Here is a 19,899-nt window from a genome sequence, read left to right on the forward strand (position 1 = left end):
GTCGTGGAGGATCTGCAGCCGAGGGGAATCGAACTTTGAATGTAGCGCCGCTGCTTTCAGGCTGCAAGCGCAGAAACATGTGTGCCCTGTTAGTCATCCCGCATGACAGTAAATCCCCACTTAGAGATTCAAGTCACTCAGGATGAGAGAATCCAAGAGAACCCCCCCCCCACCCCCCCAAAAAAAAAAAAAATCTCTGGATCATAACTTCCACCATCCTGCCAGAAGCGGGTAGAGTGAAAAAAAAACCCTCCAAGAGTGGAACCTTCTGAGGGGAGCAAATGCGGCAAATCCAGCTGAAGGCTGCCAATGTCAAAACTTCAACACAGGCCTTGACGTAATGAGCTGCACGTATAAGTTTACAACACACTGCAGCAGCATCGGGAGTCAAAAGTAATTGTGACAAATGTGTTTGTGTGGTAAACGGCTCGTATCTCTACAATGAAAATATCATCATTAGAGACTGAATCTACAAACTGTGCGTTTATAGCATCGTCTTTTTCTTCCGCGAGCTTGGCAACGAAGAAAAGGGCCTCCGATTTTTATGATACTTGCAGCTAAAGCGACGGAAACATCTTTTTGTAATTGTTGTTTGTTAATGGCCGAAAGCTGCAGCGCGTTACACCGCCGCTCCCTAATTATATTGAAACTACAAGATCTCATGCAGAAAAGCTGAAGCCGATAGAGCCAAATGTAAATTAGCGGGGACAATACGGTAATTATAGCACTTCTTTTCTTTCCTGCTTTGAATTGCTACCTTGGGTTAAACAAGTGACAGCAGCGCTGGGCTGCCAGCCTCCTTGTTTTAAAACAGTTTCAAACAACATTCTGGATCAGATTTCCCCCCAGCGTGTAATTACGCATTCATTTGCCGTGTGGCTCCCGACTATGAAAGACTCACTAGAGGCCAGCTTCACAAATCGCAATTAAGAAAATCGCCATGACATGCTTTAGTTGGGTTTTTTGTGTGTGTGTGTGTGTGTGTGTGTGTGTTTTTTTTTTTTTTTTTTAAATAAAGTTCAATTAAAACAGGGGGGCAAATCATGTCGCCCATCTCACCTGTGAAATTTGCTGTCAGCTTCCTTCTAATTCAATGTTTCATATTTTCAACAGGAGAAACATTCAAGAACAGAAAATATCTTGTTTTCAAAGAAGAACTGAAAAAGTCAAATAAGGATTTTTTTTTTTTTTACATAGTTGATGACTATGAAATAAACGATAAATTCCTGGCAATCTAAAAAAAAAAATGTAATTAAAAAGTAATATAGATATACAGTAAATCATACAGGTTTGTGGTATTTAGAAGAATTTGTAACACATTTTGACTCATGGGCTCACCTACTTTTCTTTCTGTCTGCAGCTACAGTGTAGGAGACTTTACCTCAGACAGTCTCTGGCATGTTTCACCATCACAGTGTCCCCGTCATCAATCCTCCAACCAACCGTCTCCAAAAAAAAAAAAAGACAGGGCTCAGTCTGCAAAACAAAAAAAGTGATGGGATTTAGTCTGGGGTTTTTGAGGTGACGTGAAACGGCGGCGTCGTGATCAACTGCCCGTGCTTTGTCCAAAAAGTTTCCGAATTAAAGCCGGTTCGTTTTATCTGAGGAATTTAGAATTGAAAAGAGAATTCAGAGAAGGAAAAATAGACAGGATGCAGCAGGCGGTGGATCGGCTCGTGCAGGAGGCCTTGTGTTGATGATGCTCAAAGCCAAAGTCATCACTTTGGTCCCTGTTTTCCTTTTGAGCTCATTATGAAAATGCACGAGCCTAAATGTCCTCTTTGTGTTGAGGCAGGGACTCTGCGGGCTGCAGCCAAATCTTCCCCACCTTCCTTCGCTCCTTCACTACAATGACAGAAGCCCACGTGAGTGCGAGGAGACGGGCCGGTGACTGACCTCAGACCTGCGGATCCCTCCTGTCTTCCCAGAAGGCCGTCGCTTGGGGTCTCTGGCGGTCGATTTAGGACGGATGATATATATTTTTTTTTTACTGCAGTCAGCGCGCGACACCTGTATACACACAGACGGGAGGCAGAGAGCGACGCGGTTAAATTACGCGCGCGCGCGTACGTTGATTCCATCCTTTATTCATTCGTTCACCGCAAGCGTTTATTGTATCGTGCTGGCGTTTGGTTTAGCGATGATCACGTGCCCTGGTCATACTCGATTCGGTCTTTCTTTGTGACGCGGTATTTAGTTTTAATCGTCGGCTCGCATCATTTAAAGCGTGTAAATAACATCATCTTTGCGGTGTTTTTGTCGGTGTTTTTTTTTTCTCCGTTTCCCTCATCGAATTATGAATTAAAATGCGGCTTTTGGGGAAGGAGCTGCACCATACTGCCTTTTTCCTCATGGTGACTGTGGGATTGGGCTTGTGTTTACATTGCTGACCACGAGGTGTGTGTGTGTGTGTGTGTGTGTGTGTGTGTGTGTGTGTGTGTGTGTGTGTGTGTGTTTGTGTGTGCGCGCGCGCGGCGCGTGCGTGTGTTTGTGCGTGCGCGCGCGTGTGTGTGTGTGTGTGTGTGTGTGTGTGTGTGTGTGTGTGTGCGGGGGCCTGCTGCAGGTAGCCTCGGCTCCTCCTGATGTCATCCCGCCGCTGTGCAGCTGCTAATTCGATTTCCCTGCGCTGTCAACACAGACCAAAATCGCGAGTGGCCTTGGAAATAAAATACGAACGAAATATACAAGATTCCGCCGAATGGTGGTGGATTGAAAAAAATAATAATAATAATAATAATGAAACAATGGCTGAAGGATGCCCGGTACCGATTGTTTGAATAATAATAATCAATTAATTCAAAGCCTTGTTTAAAATAATTCGTTTATTTATGTATTTTCTGATATTATGCAAGAACTAATGATCAACAGACGAGAGCCAATAGACTCTGGTTTCCAATGCACGACAGGAAAATACACGGGAGGGTCTTTAAGGAGGGGCTTTCTGTTTGCTGTTTGCTCTTTTCGATCAGGGTAAATACATTTTAGACTACATAACAGATTTTGTTTTGAATGGATGCTTCAAAAAATATTGACGAAAGTGAAAAAATCATATAGGACAAGGGGATTTCAACACACTCGCCTGCGCAATTTATTATTATTTTATTAATAGTCGGTGTGACTTTAATTGTTTATGAAAATAGTCTTTATGAATTATAGTTTCTTTATTATGCAAACGTTTCTGTTTGTCTTTTTCTCAATAATTTACCATATGACGCCGAAGGAAATAAATGATCAGGTGCTGATAGTGCTGCTCAGACGAACTGCGGTGGGCTGGACGCAAAAGATCGAGCGGAACCATGGAACCAGTGACCGAGGCCCACGTCACTGCGACACACTGACCCACTGATTGAATTGTCAACTCGAGGTGCAGCCACTTGCTGCTCGTGTCTGTGAAGGGAAATTTGTGGATTTTTTTTTCTCTCCTCAGGATAAATAAAAAAATAAATCAATCAATTAGTGACGTAGTGTTTCGAAGCGATCAGATTCAAACTGCTTTTCCCGCTCTCTTGTCACCACACCTGCTGCCGCCGCAGCTCTGTCACTGAGGATGTCACAGCACAGGGTCACTATAGCGCCCCCACCTGGCGGTGCACCTGTGCCAGACATGCACAGGGCTGCACCGAGACAGCGGGGAACAGCACAGAGGCGGAGAAGGGGAGAAACGCGCTTTACATTGCAGAGCTGTTCATAAAGTCGTGCGGTGCGTGTTCCGTGTTATGTCAAAGGCAACGGGTGGCACCAGGAATTAGTCTGATCCCAGACAAAATGCTCTTTGTAGAGAGGGGGGTAGAGGGTGAGAAGTAGAGAGAAATTAAAGGGAGAGGAGTGAAAGAGAAAGTAGGGAGGGGAGAGATGAAGGAGGAGAAAGAGGAGGAGGTGGAGGAGGAGGAGGAGGAGGAGGAGGGAGAGGGCTGCTGGTCGCCGGGCTTCCATGTGACAAGGGGAAATATGAGGGACTTTGACAGGTCTTAAACGGTCTGGCGCCAAGGCCTCAGTCTAGCCGCTAAATATAGCCGGGGAGATGATGCAGGGAGATGGGAGGAGGAGAAGATGGAGAGATAAAAGGAAGAAGGGGACAATGCGGATGGGAGGAGGAGAACATAACAATACTCGATTAGAGGCGAGCGAGAGCGTGGCGCAAAAAAACTGCTCCGTTGTAACGCGATTAGAGCGCGCAGACCGCTGACAGAGGGGGGCCAAACGACCGGACGTCTCATTGAAGGCGCATTTTCACATCTTGCAGCTGCACTGTGTTGTTGTTGTTGTTGTTGTTGTTGTTGTTGTCGTCGTTGTTGTCGTTGTTGTTTTTTGGGGGACGGGGGGAGGGGGGGGTCTTTTTTGCTATCGGGTTTGGGGGGGAGGGTGGGCTACCAGCACCCCCGCTTGGGGGTTTTCACACGGGACACCAACGCGCGTGACTGCTCCTGATAAACAGACAGAATTTTAGTCCGATTGTTGTGACTCGTTTTAAGCGGATTTATTTCATGTTCTTCATGTGATCCTATACTTTAAGAATAAAGACGCGGGAAGCGAGCGGTTGGTTGTCGCAGAAATGTGATGCGCGTATATGCAAATGTGCCCATTTTTTATTTAAAAAAAAACTTTCCCCCTCAGTCAAGGTGGTACCGCTCTCATCTCTCTCTCTCTCTCTCTCTCTCTCTCTCTCACACACACACACACACACACACACACACACACACACACACACACACACACACACACTACAAAGAGCAAGTGTAAGGATGTTTACTGTCTACTCCCATTATTCCCAAGGCGGGTCTGCAGAAGATGTGGATCTCCAGGCGCTGTGTCCTTCTGTGTGGATCCAGCAGCAGCAGAGGCTCGGAGAGCTCCTGCCTCAATTTAACGACTTTTTCAATCGCGCAATAATGGAGTCTTTCTGTACCGCCGACGGCTCCAGAACAAATAAATGGTGTCTAATTTGGACAGGCATTGTTGATACAACTTTCCAGCCGACTATTCCGGCAGAAGGGTTGTTTTTACGCCCCCACATGCTGCTAATCTGCTGCTTTACACCCGCCGGAGATTTTGTTTAATGTTTCTTCGCTGTTGTTTTCATGCAAGCACCAGAAGTCTGTCAGAGGACTTCCGGTCTGCCCTCTTTGTCAATTCATAAATCGCATTCCCCCAAAAAAGCAAGTCAGCTGTCCGAGCGAATTAGAGAAGATGCGCGCCACGCACTACACGGCACCGCGGCGTGTGTTTTACAGGCCAGTTTCGATGGCGTTGACTTGCATCACTTGACCTGTTCGAACCCCCCCCCCTGACGCGCCTTTTACCCACGCCGGGAAGCTTCCTGAGCTCACAGGAAGAATGTGTTTTTGGCTTCGCCCTGTAGACTGGAGCGGCTCCCGTCTGGCCTGCTTGGCTCCAACTAGCGGGCGCTTGGAAGCCGAGCAACAAGTGCGCAACAGCGGATATGTGCAAAAAAATAAAATAGAAGAAGAAAAACAAAATAAATATAAATAACTTTCCGTGCTCTTTGAATCACGTGGCGTGCCGCCTCTGGCACGCGCTCCTGCCGGTCTCGAGGCGTTTGCTGCCCTTTTGGCTTGCATTTAAAGAATAAATGAATATGAATTATTTATGCCGCGCGGAGTGCGTGTGCGCCTTCATAACACTGTGGGATTATTGTGATTGTTTACAGCCGCTCAGCTGCAGACGAGGAGACGAACTGTGGGGAATTTGGATCATTAATAATAATACTAATGACCTGTGGATATAATTCCGGTAACTTTGTTTGCCAGGAAGAGTTGAGTTTTGCAGCCACAAGGACGCGGCTCCGTTCCAGGGGTTAATAGGAAATGCGTAAATTGTCTCACTCTGACAGTCTCATTCCGGAGGATTAACGCTTTTTGTTTAAGTTTTGTTTTTGTTTTTTTTGTTTTTTTTCCTTTTCTGTCACCGTGACGCTTGTGGCCCACATCAGCGTCCTTCCTGCTCGGGGTAAGCAGCTGTTTATCCAAAAGAAAAGAAAACAAGAATAGAGAAAGAAGGAGGGTTGTTGTTGTTTTGTTTTGTTTTGTTTTGTTTTTTAAAAAAGCACATTTTGCGACGCAGATGAGGCTGCGAGGGTGGGAGATTAAAGGAGGAGGACTGGGGACGCTCGGAGTGGCTCCAGCGCGCCGGACTTGCGGGGGTAAATATGAAGAGACAAGAGATTGTTCTTATTGTTGTCGCACCGGCTGACTGGCGCCGTTCGGCTCCATTTATTAGAGGGCTCCGGGCGCGCGGAGGGAGCTCTCCGGGTGCGCACAGTTCTGCCGCAGGACCCCCGTCCCACCGCCGCCTCCACTGTCTGACAGTGGAGGCTGTGGTGTGTGTGTGTGTGTGTGGGGGGGGGGGGGGTTAGACGAATGGGGGAGGGGGGGGTGCAACCTGTTGGACGGAACTGCCTCTCCTTGCTCCGTAAGACCCGGCACTAAGTCTTTTCATCGCGGCGTCAAGCGAAGTGTGTGATGCGGACACGCACTTGAGAAATCACGCAACGGCGCGCTCACAATAAGAAACAACAGCAACGTCTGCAAATCGATGCCATCACTTTGGGAATTTAGGAAGATTTCTAAACAAATATAAGCGTAACTTTTCCCCCCCCCCCCGGGGAGGGGGGGTAGGAGTGTGTTTGTGTGGAGGTGAGCACTCACCGAGTTCCTTCTCCCTGATTTTTTTTCTCTCTCTCTCTCTCTCTCTCTCTCTCCCTCTCTTGAAAACGCATTCATCATCCTTCATCTGGTTTCCTCCTCCTGTTTTTCTCCGGGCGGCAGCGGTAACGGCGGCGGCGGCGGCGGCATCTGGGTTTGTCCTTTCCAGCCTCGTCTCTGTGTGACGCTGCTGCCTCTGCTGCTGCTGCCTCTGCTGCCTCTGCCGCCTCCTTCCTTCCCCGTCAAGCCCGATCAGCGGGGCGGACACACGAGCGCCTCTCGGCCGGGGAAGAGCGGCAGTCGGCGGGGGCGAGCTCGCTCGCAAGCGCCCCGGCAAGTAGTGCGAGGGTGGGAGCAAATCCAACCTAAGCGTAAAAAAAAAAAAGGAAAGGGAAAAAAAAAAAACTCGAGGAAAAAAGAAAAACCCCGATAAACATGGAATAATTACAAGTTCTGTTTGTTATAGGGAGCGGGCGGCTCTGAAAATAAATCTCCCCGGAATGCGGAGCATGTCGTGGATCAGTCGTGGATTTAACTGTTGTGACTTGTTCTGAGAGACGGGCGGCGAACGTGGAGCATTGTGGCCCCCCGCTCCTCTGTGTTAACTTGAGTATTGAGACATGGAGTCGGCGGACAGGTCGGCTTCACCGGAGGCGACATTGTAAAAAAAAAAAAAAAAAAAAAAAAAAAGGAGGGGGAAAGAAAGAAAGAACGAAAGAAAGAAAGAAAGAAAGAAAGGCGCAAGCCGGGAGAGGCGATCCCTCCACCGGCCGGGAACTGAGGGCTGACCCGGTGTTTGGCTTGGAAATGGGGGTGGGGGTGGGATTTCCCGATCTTTCCTGTCATTGGTTAATATTTTATTCTGTTGACATGTTTTCTTACTGCTAATGCTTCCGACACCTTCTTGTCCACCCCCAGCCCCCCTCTCTCTCTTCCCCAACCTTCCCTCCTCCTCCTCCTCTTCTTCCTCCTCCTCCTCCTCCTCCTCCTCCTCTCGCAGAGTCTGGCCGGAGCTGTCAGAACCACGCCTATAGGGGCCCACAATTGGTCCAGAAAGCGTAAAATCAGCAATCAAAGGGGGCTTGGTTCATTAGCGTTGGGGATGGATGGAAGGCAGGAAGGACATGTGAGATAGTCGCAGATCCGCCGCGAACGGAGCCACATCTCTCCAGTCCAGACAGACAGACGTGGGATGACCGAGGTGGAGGAGCTGCTCACTTCTCTCAGAGCGACACCACAGCAGCAGCAGCAGCAGCAGCCGCCGTCGCCGCCGCCGCCGCAGCAACAGCAGCAGCAGCAGCAGCAGCAGCAACGCAGTCGGGCTCTGCCTTCACCGCGCCGCCGACGCTGAAGGAGTCGACGGTGGGAAATCGACGGGGACGAGCGCATCGCAAACTACCAGGGGCGTCTTTTTTCTCTCTCTCTCTCGCTTCTTCAGCCCTCGATAACGCGCTGCGCTTTCGACAAAAGACGCCGACAATCTTCTCCAGACACGAACTGAAGCGCGGACGTCCACCGGCTCCAGTCGGCAGGGGGGATATATACCACTGAAACAACAACAACAACAACAGAATTTAAATAAAAAAACACCCATTATTTCACTTGGGCTTTTTTGTGGATGCACCGATGAGAGATCCAGTTTTCACAGGGACTGCGATGGCTTATCACCCTTTTCACGCTCACCGGCCGACCGACTTCCCCATGTCCGCCTTCCTGGCTGCCGCGCAGCCTTCCTTCTTCCCGGCGCTGAGCCTCCCTCCCGGCGCGCTCACCAAGCCCCTCACGGAACACGGCCTGGCCGGGGCGGCGGAAGCTGGGCTCCACCCGGCCCTCAGCCACCATCAGGCGGCTCACCTCCGCGGCATGAAGAGCCTGGAGCCCGAGGAGGAGGTCGACGACGACCCCAAAGTCACACTGGAAGCCAAGGATCTGTGGGACCAGTTTCACAAAATCGGAACGGAGATGGTGATTACCAAGTCCGGGAGGTAGGACTCATGGCTCTGATCGTTCCTCTTACAGCGACAATAGTTTAATAAAGAGGGAGGGAGGGGAAAAAAAACAACAACACAACAACACTTTGTTTATGTAGATCGAAGGCAAAAAAGGAGACGCGACCTCCCAGAGCTCCGGGACGTCCGTTCACGTTATTTTTCGGGAAAGTCTTTTGCTCAGGCCTTTACATTTCCTACCGACTGTTGACCTCTGTAATAAATATATAGATAAATAAATCAAAATATTATAATACAAATGGAGCGCAAATACATTATTATTCTGATTTATTTTTTTAGTGAGGTTTTTTGTGTTTTGGTTCCAGTTCTGTTGCTATAAAGCATTTTAAAAAAGCTTAATTTTATATTAATATATTAATATTACATTATGGTGTGTATATATTAATATACATATATATACACATGCGTGCAGAGATGGTTCCTGGGGGTCGCGTGCATATTTACAATATTTTAGTTGAAAATGTGGCCCCTGCCTTTAATCGCGTTTTTATCTCCCAAACTACAGCTTCTGGCTTTTATAAACAGGCTGTCACTTCAAAAAGCGGAGACGTGAAGTGCTGCGGTCATAAATATACTGCTCAGCTTTGTAGTGCTGCGCTCGGACAACACACGCAGAAACACATTCGAACGGACAGACATCACACGCGCACAGCCTTGCAAACACGCACGCACAACACACACACACGGAAAGGGAGGCGCGCGCACACACACACGCGCGCACACACACACACACACACACACACACACACACACACACACACACACACATATATATACACACACACACACACAAACACACACTACAGTACGGTTCCGCTGAGTTGCTTCGCGCAATATCTGACAATTGTAATATTTTGCACTCGCGCGTCGCATTCAGTGCCTCCTTTTTTGTCACATTAGTTCAAGTCTGGCTCGGATAATCCTGTGTTGTGTGTGTGTGTGTGTCAGAGAGAGAGAGAGAGAGAGAGAGAGTGTGTGTGTGTGTGTGTGTGTGTGTGTGTGTGTGTGTGTGTGTGTGTGTGTGTGTGTATTGGGATTGCTCACTCCTTGTGTTTCCACTCTTCCCTCTGTAGGAGGATGTTCCCTCCGTTCAAAGTGCGGATAAACGGACTGGATAAAAAAGCCAAATACATCCTGCTGATGGACATCGTGGCTGCGGACGACTGCCGCTACAAGTTTCACAACTCCCGCTGGATGGTGGCGGGCAAGGCCGACCCGGAGATGCCCAAGAGGATGTACATCCACCCGGACAGCCCAGCCACCGGCGAGCAGTGGATGGCCAAGCCTGTTGCGTTCCATAAACTCAAGCTGACCAACAACATCTCAGACAAACACGGATTTGTAAGTACAGTTTTTCTCTGCCTTTATTATTATTATTGTCTCGGGGGGCCTGAGCAGTGCACAGTGGGTTGTTTGTGTGTGTGTGTGTGTGTGTGTGTGTGTGTGTGTGTGTGTGTGTGTGTGTGTGGTTTGCTGTAAGAGCAGGCCGGCAGGGCTGCCTTTAAAGACCAGATGAATTTTTTTTATTATATTTATATATATATATATATATATATATATATATATATATATATATATATATATATATATATATATATATATGTATATACATATATGTATATATATATGTATATACATATATATATATATATATATACATATATATATATATATATATATATATATATATATATATATATATATATATATATATATATATATATATATATATATATATATATATGTAGCATATGGAGGGAAAATAGTCGTTGTTGCAGAAAAGAATAATAAGAATCAGCCAGAGGAGAGAATGGAAAAATAAATAAGGAGCAGCACATGGCGTGCGTGAGGAGCCACTGCGGCGGGAATTGTGGAGATGGATCAGGTGGAAGATCATGAGGAACTCTGGGGGTTCAAAAATATAAAAGGCGCGCCTCTCTATATTAGTTAAAAAAAAAAAAAAAAAAAAATGTTGGGCGAAATCTTTGGCGCCGACCAACAACACACAGCTCATGTTCCCACCGTCAGTCTCTCGCGCACCAGAGCCCAGGCCTAGTGGTCTCTGTCCGAACACGCGAGGTGGAGAGAACTGAACCCAACGTCATATCTGTGCAGAGAGGGTTTGTAACGCTACCGGATCAGAAGATGTTTTTTCAGCGAGTCGGCTCAGAGACAGAGAGAGAGAGAGAGAGAGAGAGAGAGAGACAGACAGACAGAGACAGAGAGAGGGATCTGTTTGCTATTTTCTACACCCTGCAGCCCTTCACTTAGTACAGTCAGAGTGGTTTTTATTCTAGTCTATTTATTCATATTTGTAACGTCTTAGGCACGGTGGTGCAGCAACACTTAAAAAAAAAAATACATATACATATACTAAATGCAAATTGACTGAAGAAAATGGAAGATGGTGCACGTCTGTGTTTGCTGGAGTGTGAGTGAGACCGGAAAGAAATGTCACATTTTATTTGTCAGAATAAATTGGACATCGTCTCTGCAGTATTTGTCTATTCAGGATGGTGTTTCTGTTTTTTTTTAAATTTATTATTATTATTATTTTTAGTGTTTTTAGTATTTAAATTGTGCAGATGTCATTTTTTACGCATTCCATGAAAATTTATTCGAAATTTACATTTAAGTCGTTGGTAAATTTTAGGGATTTTTTTATTTATTTATTTATTTTTTTTTTAAATCAAAATCTAAAATATTTAAAAAAGCAATTCTTTGTTTTCTGACACATAAAGAAGACCATCCGACTACATATTATTTTATAATTACAGCTTTCGAAGCGTCTCGACGCTGATACTTGTACCATATGAATGAAAGTTGAAATTTGTAACGTTTGTGCCGAGGGTTTTTTTTCTTTCCGCCCTGTGGCTCTGAGCCCTCATGACAACATGTGTGGCCTGGCCATTCTCTTCTTCTTCTTCTTCTTCTTCTTCTTCTTCTTCTTCTTCTTCTTCTTCTTCTTCTTCTTCGTCTTCTTCGTCTTCTTCTTCTTCTTACCTCCCGTCACCCCGCACTAATTACAGATATAGCCTGCTTTGCACAGTAATTACAAACAGCATCAATAGCAAAACGCGTCGGTTGATCCGCGTCGACGGGGGATGTTCACACCCCTTCATACACACACACGTCAATAAATACATATTTTTTTTAAATCCCTTCCTCAGACAATCCTCAACTCGATGCACAAGTACCAGCCCAGGTTCCACATAGTGCGGGCCAACGACATCCTGAAGCTGCCCTACAGCACCTTCAGGACCTACGTGTTCCCGGAGACGGAGTTCGTGGCTGTGACGGCCTATCAGAACGACAAGGTGAGAGCGACCAGCTGCTCTAATGTGGCCTCCGCACTTTGCATAATAAATGTCCTAGATACCCCTCCCCTCCACCCTCCACCCCCCCACCCCCACCCCGTCCCCAACCGTACATACCCCACCACCACCAAGCCCCGAACACTTAATCTGATTTTGTAGGTCGCCTAATTTCCCCGCAGAGGAGTTCCCGTGTCCCACTTGATGTTTTTCTTCTTCTTTTTAATTGCTGTCCCCGCCTGGACTTGTTAGTGTGGCGGATATTCGTGTCTTTAGGATTCTTATTTGCACACACACACACACACACACACACACACACACACACACACACACACACACACACACACACACACACACACACCGTGCGTGTTATCTGCAAGTCACGGATTCTGAACGGGCTGTTGCCAACCCAAGTGAATAAATTAGGCGTATAAATGTGCACAACCTGCACCGTCCGCTTTGTTGCTGTGCAAAAAGAAAGAAAGCAGAATATGTATGCGTCATTTATTTCCTCCCCACTTGGGTTTTCTTTTTCCCCCCCACCGACAATATTCACGCGCGCGCGCACACACGCACGCACACACACACACACACACACACACACACACACACACACACACACCCACACACACACACACACACACACTCCTTTGAACTAAGGATTTAGGGCCAGATCCACAAAGAATGGAGCGCACAGCGGTAAATTGCGGCGTTTTTGCGGCGACTTCGCGGCCGTAATCTCCGCCGCCTTTGCGTCGTATCCAGAGAGGATTTTTGCGCTAATGATATGCAGGCGCAAAAAAAAAGAAAAGAAAAAGAAAAGAAAAACACGCCCGGAAATGTAACCTGACCGCGCCGATAGATCGTCAGACCAGACGTTGAATTTCTGACGGAATACTTTATTTCTGTTGTTGGAAAATAACATTACTTCCGAACTCACGCCAAGAAAGAGACAGTCGCACACGTCTGTCCAAACATCTCCCCACAGCGCTGCGCACAGTACACGCACCGGCCTCTGTCACCTGCCTACCCCGCAGCTACCTGCGCATTTTACACGCTATTTACACGGATTTTCTGGCGCAAAAGCCGGCCAGTCGCTTCGTGGACCTGGCCCTTATATTTCCGATGACATTAAAAAAAAAAAAAAAAGTCCCCTTGAGCTGTGCAGCTAATTGGAAGCTGTCCGTGGGCGCCGGCCGGCCGGGCGTGGGGTGGGGTGGGGTGGGGGTGGTGGGTGTCTTGCTGGGAAGGTTTATGGCGAAAGAGTCACCATCGATTAGAGGGCAGTTAGCGCGCTGATCGAGCCGCGGTAACAGCGGACAGATGCTGGTGGACACTCTCACCCTCTGATCCCGCCAGCACCTCTCGTCGGGGGCCCGCGCGCGGCCCCTGGGAGCGCGGACCGACTTCCCGCAGGTGCTGCTTCTTGGGGATGGGGTGGTGGTGGTGGTGGTGGTGGTGGTTGCGGGAGGTGCGGGGGTGGAGGGGTAGTCGCGCGGTGCCCGTGCGTGCAACAAACTGGCCTCCTCCTCAGGTCGGCAGCAGTGATCCAAACCGCGTTATTAATTATTGACGTCGCAGTCATCTGTTCCTCTCCTGTTGTGGGGGGGGGAAAGGTTGGGGGGTTGGTGAATGCAGCAGGCCTGCGTGACCCCCATAGAGGAACAGTTGGCGGCAGAATTCCTCTCCAGGGGCCTTTACCAATAACGCCCCATCCTTGCGGAATTATTAATAACAAAAAAAGAATAATAATAATAATAATCCACTGTCCCTTCCCTTTCTTCACTTGTTAATCCCCGCTATTTTATTCCCCAGGAAAATGTGTGTGCCGTGTGGACTACTTTTTTAATTGCATTTTTTTATTTTATTTTACCAACGTATTTCTTTTCTCTCTCTCTCTCTTTTTTTTTTTTAACAGATTACGCAGCTGAAAATCGACAACAACCCTTTCGCCAAAGGGTTCAGAGACACGGGGAACGGGAGGAGAGAAAAAAGGTAACACCTGCAACAGTGCGCGTGCATTCGTGTTCATAAAATAATGTGTAATATACTGAACATGAAAGGGTTATTTAAGGCAATACAGATTTTTGGCTCGAGATGAAATATATTATTTTCCAATATTTATGCTACCGCCGTCGCTGCCGCTAAAGCTCTTGTTATTGTCCTTTCCACACAGGAAACAGCTGACTATGCCGTCATTGCGGATGTATGAGGACCAATGCAAGGCGGACCGGGATGGCGCCGACTCGGACGCCTCCTCCAGTGAACCTACAGCCGGCAGAGATGCTGCGCACTCCCCGCTGGGAGCGGGTTCGAGCCCGCTGCGGTTCAGCAGGCCCAGCCGAGGTTAGGAGCGGTTCTTTTTCCAATTAGCTGTTCTAGTCAGACATGAAACGCACACGCACACACACACACACACACACACACACACGTCAACGTGTCAAAATTATAATTTACGTTTTTAAATGAAAAGTTTTTAGTAATGATTTTCCAGAAAATTTAAAATCAACCTATTTTATTTAATACCATTAGAAATTTGGTTTGAATGCACATCCCTAGTATTCCTAATAATGAACCTTTTGCATTTACATTTTAATAATTTCCACACTAAAGTGACATCTCACCCGTGTACAGTAATAAAACCCTGGAAAGTAGAGAGTTTGCTTTTGGTTTTTTTCAACCCGCTCTCTTCACACAAATAACACAAAGCCTGTCTGTGCCTCCCGCCTCGCAGACGACAAGACCTGCAGCGACAGCGAACAGGAGCTGGAGCATCACGACGATCTCTGCCCCGGTTCCAACAGCCCAGGACCCGAACCCGTGTCCCCCTACAGCTCCAGGTGCGAGGAGCGCGTCAGGGACGGCAGGCCCGGCGCCGACAAGAAGGACGAGCCCATTTTCAGTATAAGGAACCTGGAGAAGGACAAGGCGGAGAGCAGACACAGGAAGGACGCCTCGGACGCTTTGACAAAGGACTCGGAGGCCTCGGGGGCCGTCAGCGGCACCAAGGATGCCTTCTCGCCGCTCATGGTCCAGACCGAGAGCCCCTCACACTTCAGCCCGGGCCACTTACAAAGCCTGGCTCTGTCCGGCCTGCACAGCCAGCAGTTCTTCAACCCCCTCAACGCCGGCTCGCCGCTCCTCTTCCACCCCGGGCAGTTTGCCATGGCCCCCGGAGCCTTCTCGGCCATGGGCATGGGCCACCTGTTGGCCTCCGTGTCGGGGGCGAGTGCTCTGGAGAACGGGAGCCTCTCGAGCCAGGGCGCCGGGGGAACGCCCTTCCCCTTCCACCTGTCCCAGCACATGCTCGCCTCTCAGGTAAGGAAGAAGTCCGGAAATGATTTATTAGGAGTGCTAGAGTGCAGTGCTTCTCAACGGGTGTAGTCTCTGGATCCACATTTTTTTCCTTATCATGACGTCGCGACTCAAATTTATTCCACGAAAAATAGAAACGGCAGCCCACTTTCTGTCATGTCTAGTACGTAAATCATTGACATTTTTGTACTGAAAAATGAATGTCCAACATTTTCCCTATAAACATGTATATTTTTAAATTTTAGAAAAAATAAATAAATATATTTTTTTTTTAAAAAGGGGAGACTGCGCATTAGGCCACAAACCAATCAAAACAGCTCTTGGGTCGCAACCCACCAGTTGAGAAACGCTGCCACAGGTGCACTAACAGGAAGGAATGTTGTTGCCCTGGAATTTGGAGTTGTTTCGGTTTGATTTTACAAGTACAGTCAATCGATGATTCAATGCAATTCAAACCAGTGTTGTCAATCAATCCTTCCTGCTGTACATCATAACCTCGATACAATACAGAAGCTCAGTTTGTTAGCTAATCTAGCAAACAAAGCTAGCTAGCTAATCTTAAATCAGCTAGCTAATTCCGTCGTTGTGCTGAACTGGTGCCGAGTGAATCCCTGACCACTCATTTTCTCTCCTCCTCTCTCTCCACCCCCCAGGGCATTCCCATGCCTCCGTTCGGCAGCCTGTTCCCGTACCCGTACACCTACATGGCGGCGGCGGCGGCAGCGGCGGCCTCGGCCTCGGCCCTGCCGGCCAGCAGCGCCTCCAGCCCGCTCTCCAGGAACCCCTTCCTGAGCTCGTCACGCCCCAGGCTCCGCTTCAACCCATACCAGCTGCCCGTGTCGCTGCCCCAGAGCTCCAGCCTGCTGGCGGCGGGCCTGCAGGGCGGCCTGCAGGCCGGCTCCGAGTCCTCCAAGCCGGGCAGCAGGGAGAGCAGCCCGGCCCTGGAGCACCACGCCGCCGCTCACAAGGCTGCGGGAGGCTCCGGCGGGAGGACGGCGTCCCCCAAGGCCTCCGTCAAGGACTCGGTGAACGAGCTGCAGAGCATCCAGAGACTGGTGAGCGGCCTGGAGGGCCAGAGGGGGGAGCCCCACTCCCCCGCCGCAGACTCTCCCAATTGATGAACTTGAAAAAGCGGTGTTTTTTGGGGATGAAGAACTTGTACCTCCGACGCTACCTGAGGGACTGTTACGTGCATATGTCCTGTACAGCACATCGCAGAGACGACTGGGATGAAGGTTTGACCAATGTGGGTCAGCGAAGGCCAATGACTGGTGGTTTTTTTGTTTTTTATTTTGTTTTTTTGTTTTTTGTTTTTTTGTTTTTTTGGAGCAAAGCTGCAGAGAGAAATTCAGTCCACACGTTGAATTGTATTTCACTCCACAAATATTGGAGGTCCCCCCCCCCCCCCCCTCACCACCACCACCACCACCACCACAGCTGGAGAACCCTGCCAGAAAACATTTCAGCTGACATAAGACTCTGAAATTCCACTTTAAATCCCAGAGTCTCAGGGTCTGCAGCTCCTTAAAGGCCGGCAACATCCTCACAGAAACAGAGGGGACTTTTCTACACAGACAGAAAAACTAAATGAATAAATAAATCTATACAAAATGAAAATTGAAGCAGTTATATTAAATATACAGATAAGATATATGGAAGCATTTTTTTTTTTTTTTTAGTGGAGGAAGCAAACTAATTATTAGATGAATTTAAACAACGACAAAAATTGTTGAAGCACGATGAATTCTAAGAATATAATCAAACTTTTATTTACTACAGAGGTGCACCACACTAGGCCAAGTGGGTCCCGCGTGTGGCTTTGTGGGAGAGCCTGCAGCTCCACACACTGAGCGCTGCAGCCTCAAGAGCGTGTTGTTGTTGTTGGGTTTGTTAACTTGAAGCATTTGAGCATCCAGAGCCCCGTTTTTCTAAACGACAGGGGCATCGTGAGGCCAACGGACAGGTCTCGAGCTGTATCCAAAAACTCTTTCTTTATTTTATTTTTTTTGTTTGTTTCCCAAGCCTGAATATTTCAGAAGGCGTGGACAGTGAACTTGTGTGACAGAAAGGAAGAACCGCTTATCATTTCATGGCAAAAAGAAAATGTTTCTGAACTATTTATGTAGTAAAAGATTAAAAAAAAACAATTTCTGTAAATAAAGCTAAGATCCAAGAATATGCAATTGGTATTAATTTATTCAAGGCTGTATATTTGCATGTATATATTTCGAATTTAACTTGTTGCTTTCTTTTTTTTTTCTTTTTTTTTCCTCCTTGTCCTCATCCTCCCCGCCCTCCTCCCCCCCATTTTACATGAACATAAACTGTACACGGAAAGCTATTTAGCGCTTGTTGGTTTGAGAAAAGAGACAACTGTGTATGAAGCATTGCTGATTTTTAGAAGACATGTGTGCCATGTTATAGTCCGCATCCACCAACAAAAACAGAAAAAGAAAACAACAAAACAAACTAGAGACAGTGGGCGAGAGCTCCACATGGATTCAAAAACACCTCAGGTTATTTCACTCCAAGCCAGGAGACTTTCAAAGCAATTCCTCCTGGGGGCGCATCATTCATATCTATTCATAAATATATTTAAAGATAAAAGTATCTTGTTTATGCTGGTTGTCCGGGGTTTTTTTTTTTTTTTTTTTTTTTTTTGTTGATTGTCTCACAATTTCAATAAAAAAAATCGTTGTGATTGAATGTTGCAAACGCATTATTATTATTATTATTATTATTATTATTATTATTATTATTATTATTATTATTAGTAGTAGTAGTAGTAGTAGTAGTAGTAGTAGTAGTAGAAGTAGTAGTAGTAGTAGTAATAAAGTCACCCTCGTCTTTGTTACACAAATCACCGTGTGGCAGGAGCGCCCTCTGTTGGTCTTGCAGAAAAAAAGGTTTGACGAGTCTGATTTCGTGTCGGCGGATATATTTCCTTTATTACAATCTGCATTTGAATAAATATAACAAATCATCGCCGATTTTCTGAGAGTGACATCTGCTTGAGAGCTGCGTGATTAATAAAAAACGACAAAGTTGTTTTGTGCTTTTAAATTAACAAAGCACAAAACAAAGTTATTGTTCTGTCTTTTACTTACAAAAGCGAAAAGAATAGACGTGACTAGGCGTGATATACTATAAATAGTAAGAATCCTACTATAAGGCCGTGGCTGCAGCTCATGGTTATTTATGTCCAATGAGGTGTGTCTCCTGCGCGCACGGCGGCCCTCCAGCCGCTATTTTGAGCCGCTCCTCTTCTGCGCGTCAATCAGCGTTTCCTCTTCGCATTGTGCGGCAGGCTGTAATTTTAGAAAGACTCGGAGTAATGTACGTATTTATAGGATGAGCTTTCTCCGCCGCGCTGACACACATCCTCTCTGCAAGCCTGAGAGACACTTTAGCCGCTGCCTGTTTACCTCAGCCGGGAGGTTATCTGGGAGCCGCCGCCGGCCTCCGTATTCTGGAACCGCTCCACGTGTCGTCGCGGGTTCCTCACGATAAACACGCCGCTTCACGTCACACGTTCGCGGGGTGGAGGGGGCTCACAGCAGGGCCTGGTGGTAATTATTTCCACTATTTGAAATAATAATTTCAAATATTTTGTGCATTGTTGTTGTTTTTTGTCATAACACTCACAGGCTCTCTGTGTGTGTGTGTGTGTGTGTGTGTGTGTGTGTGTGTGTGTGTGTGTGTGTGTGTGTGTGTGTGTGTGTGTCTCAGTTTAAAGGGTTAAGCAGGGGGGAGTTTAGGGCAGCAGACAGCCTTTTGTCCGGGACCCGGCGCCTGTCGCCTGCCTGCCGGCCACAGCCTCCACACCGCCCCGCTTCCTAATTAGAGACCCCCCACCCCCCACGACCACCACCACCACCACCACCACCCCTCCCACCCTGCCCCCCCTCCTCTTCTCCTTCATTTTCTTTTCTGTCTGCGGCCATAATCACGGCGCTCTCTTTCTGTTGCGGGGGCCATTGTTGCCGCTCTGTTATCTTCAATTAGCGGCGAGGGGAGACTCGACCTCGCACTCCGGGAGAAAGAAGTATTTGTCTAAATCAATCAGTCAATGAGTGATCAATAGGCTCCCGTGGAGGCCCCGTGGATCAGCACTAATGACTGGTGACGGCGTGGGGTAAAAAGGCCAAGATTATTCACAACTTTGTGAAATGATCACTGTTTTGGGGGCCTTGTGTTGCTCGGTTGCGGTGCGGAGGGAGGACACAAGTGCACCTTTTCCTGGCCGTTTTTTTTTTTTTTTTTTTTCTTGTGCGCACTTGTGTGCGAAGGCTGCAACACAACAAGAGCGGAGGGCGGCCCTCCTCCTGCCTGCTATCTCCTCTGGCTTATCTGGGACAGTGCGCTGGGAGCCGGCATGCCCCGACACACACTCAACAGGTTTTATTCTCCATGTTGTGTGTGTGCTCTCCATCCTTTCTTTCTTTCTTTTCTTTTTTCTTTTTTCTTTTTATTTTTTATTATTTATTCTCAATGATTTGTGCGATAAAACCGCCATAAATCGCGATGCACTCTCGCCCCTTGGATCACGTGTTTCAGGATGTAAAGGCATATAGTTTGGCAATAAATTATGGAATTTAG

General features: G+C 47.4%; 1 protein-coding gene and 1 long non-coding RNA gene across 4 annotated transcripts in view; one reads left to right on the plus strand and one right to left on the minus strand.

Annotated features, from left to right (window-relative positions):
• LOC142895092 (uncharacterized) overlaps positions 1-7,551 on the minus strand; it is a 7,810-nt gene extending 259 nt beyond the window's left edge. Inside the window, exons 1-3 of one of the 3 annotated variants that reach the window (XR_012928171.1) lie at positions 6,666-7,551; positions 1,897-2,010; positions 1,343-1,476 (exon numbers count right to left, since the gene is read on the minus strand). This is a non-coding gene — a long non-coding RNA (uncharacterized LOC142895092). Of the gene's footprint in view, positions 1-185; positions 1,477-1,896; positions 2,011-6,665 lie in introns of those variants that run through there. The other 2 variants (XR_012928172.1, XR_012928170.1) reach the window with 2 other exon arrangements.
• Positions 7,552-7,623: 72 nt separating this feature from the next.
• tbx2b (T-box transcription factor 2b) lies at positions 7,624-18,006 on the plus strand. Its single transcript, XM_076035858.1, has 7 exons — positions 7,624-8,647; positions 9,745-10,012; positions 11,842-11,988; positions 13,904-13,980; positions 14,162-14,331; positions 14,720-15,303; positions 15,954-18,006. Exons 1-7 carry the CDS (start codon positions 8,289-8,291, stop codon positions 16,416-16,418), a joined length of 2,070 nt encoding a protein of 689 aa, XP_075891973.1. The 5' UTR covers positions 7,624-8,288; the 3' UTR covers positions 16,419-18,006.
• The last annotated feature ends 1,893 nt before the right edge of the window (positions 18,007-19,899 follow it).

The sequence above is a fragment of the Nelusetta ayraudi genome, unplaced genomic scaffold (assembly GCF_046127955.1).
Source record: "Nelusetta ayraudi isolate G7.1 ecotype Tasmania unplaced genomic scaffold, CSIRO-AGI_Nayr_v1 ptg000048l, whole genome shotgun sequence".
NCBI lineage: Eukaryota > Metazoa > Chordata > Actinopteri > Tetraodontiformes > Monacanthidae > Nelusetta > Nelusetta ayraudi.

Excerpts from the sequence above, each read along its gene's own strand:
- tbx2b (XM_076035858.1), top strand. The coding sequence starts at position 8,289 with ATGAGAGATCCAGTTTTCACAGGGACTGCGATGGCTTATCACCCTTTT. Across the intron at positions 11,989-13,903 it reads CGGCCTATCAGAACGACAAG|ATTACGCAGCTGAAAATCGA; the intron begins GTGAGAGCGACC and ends TTTTTTTAACAG. Across the intron at positions 14,332-14,719 it reads GTTCAGCAGGCCCAGCCGAG|ACGACAAGACCTGCAGCGAC; the intron begins GTTAGGAGCGGT and ends CCCGCCTCGCAG.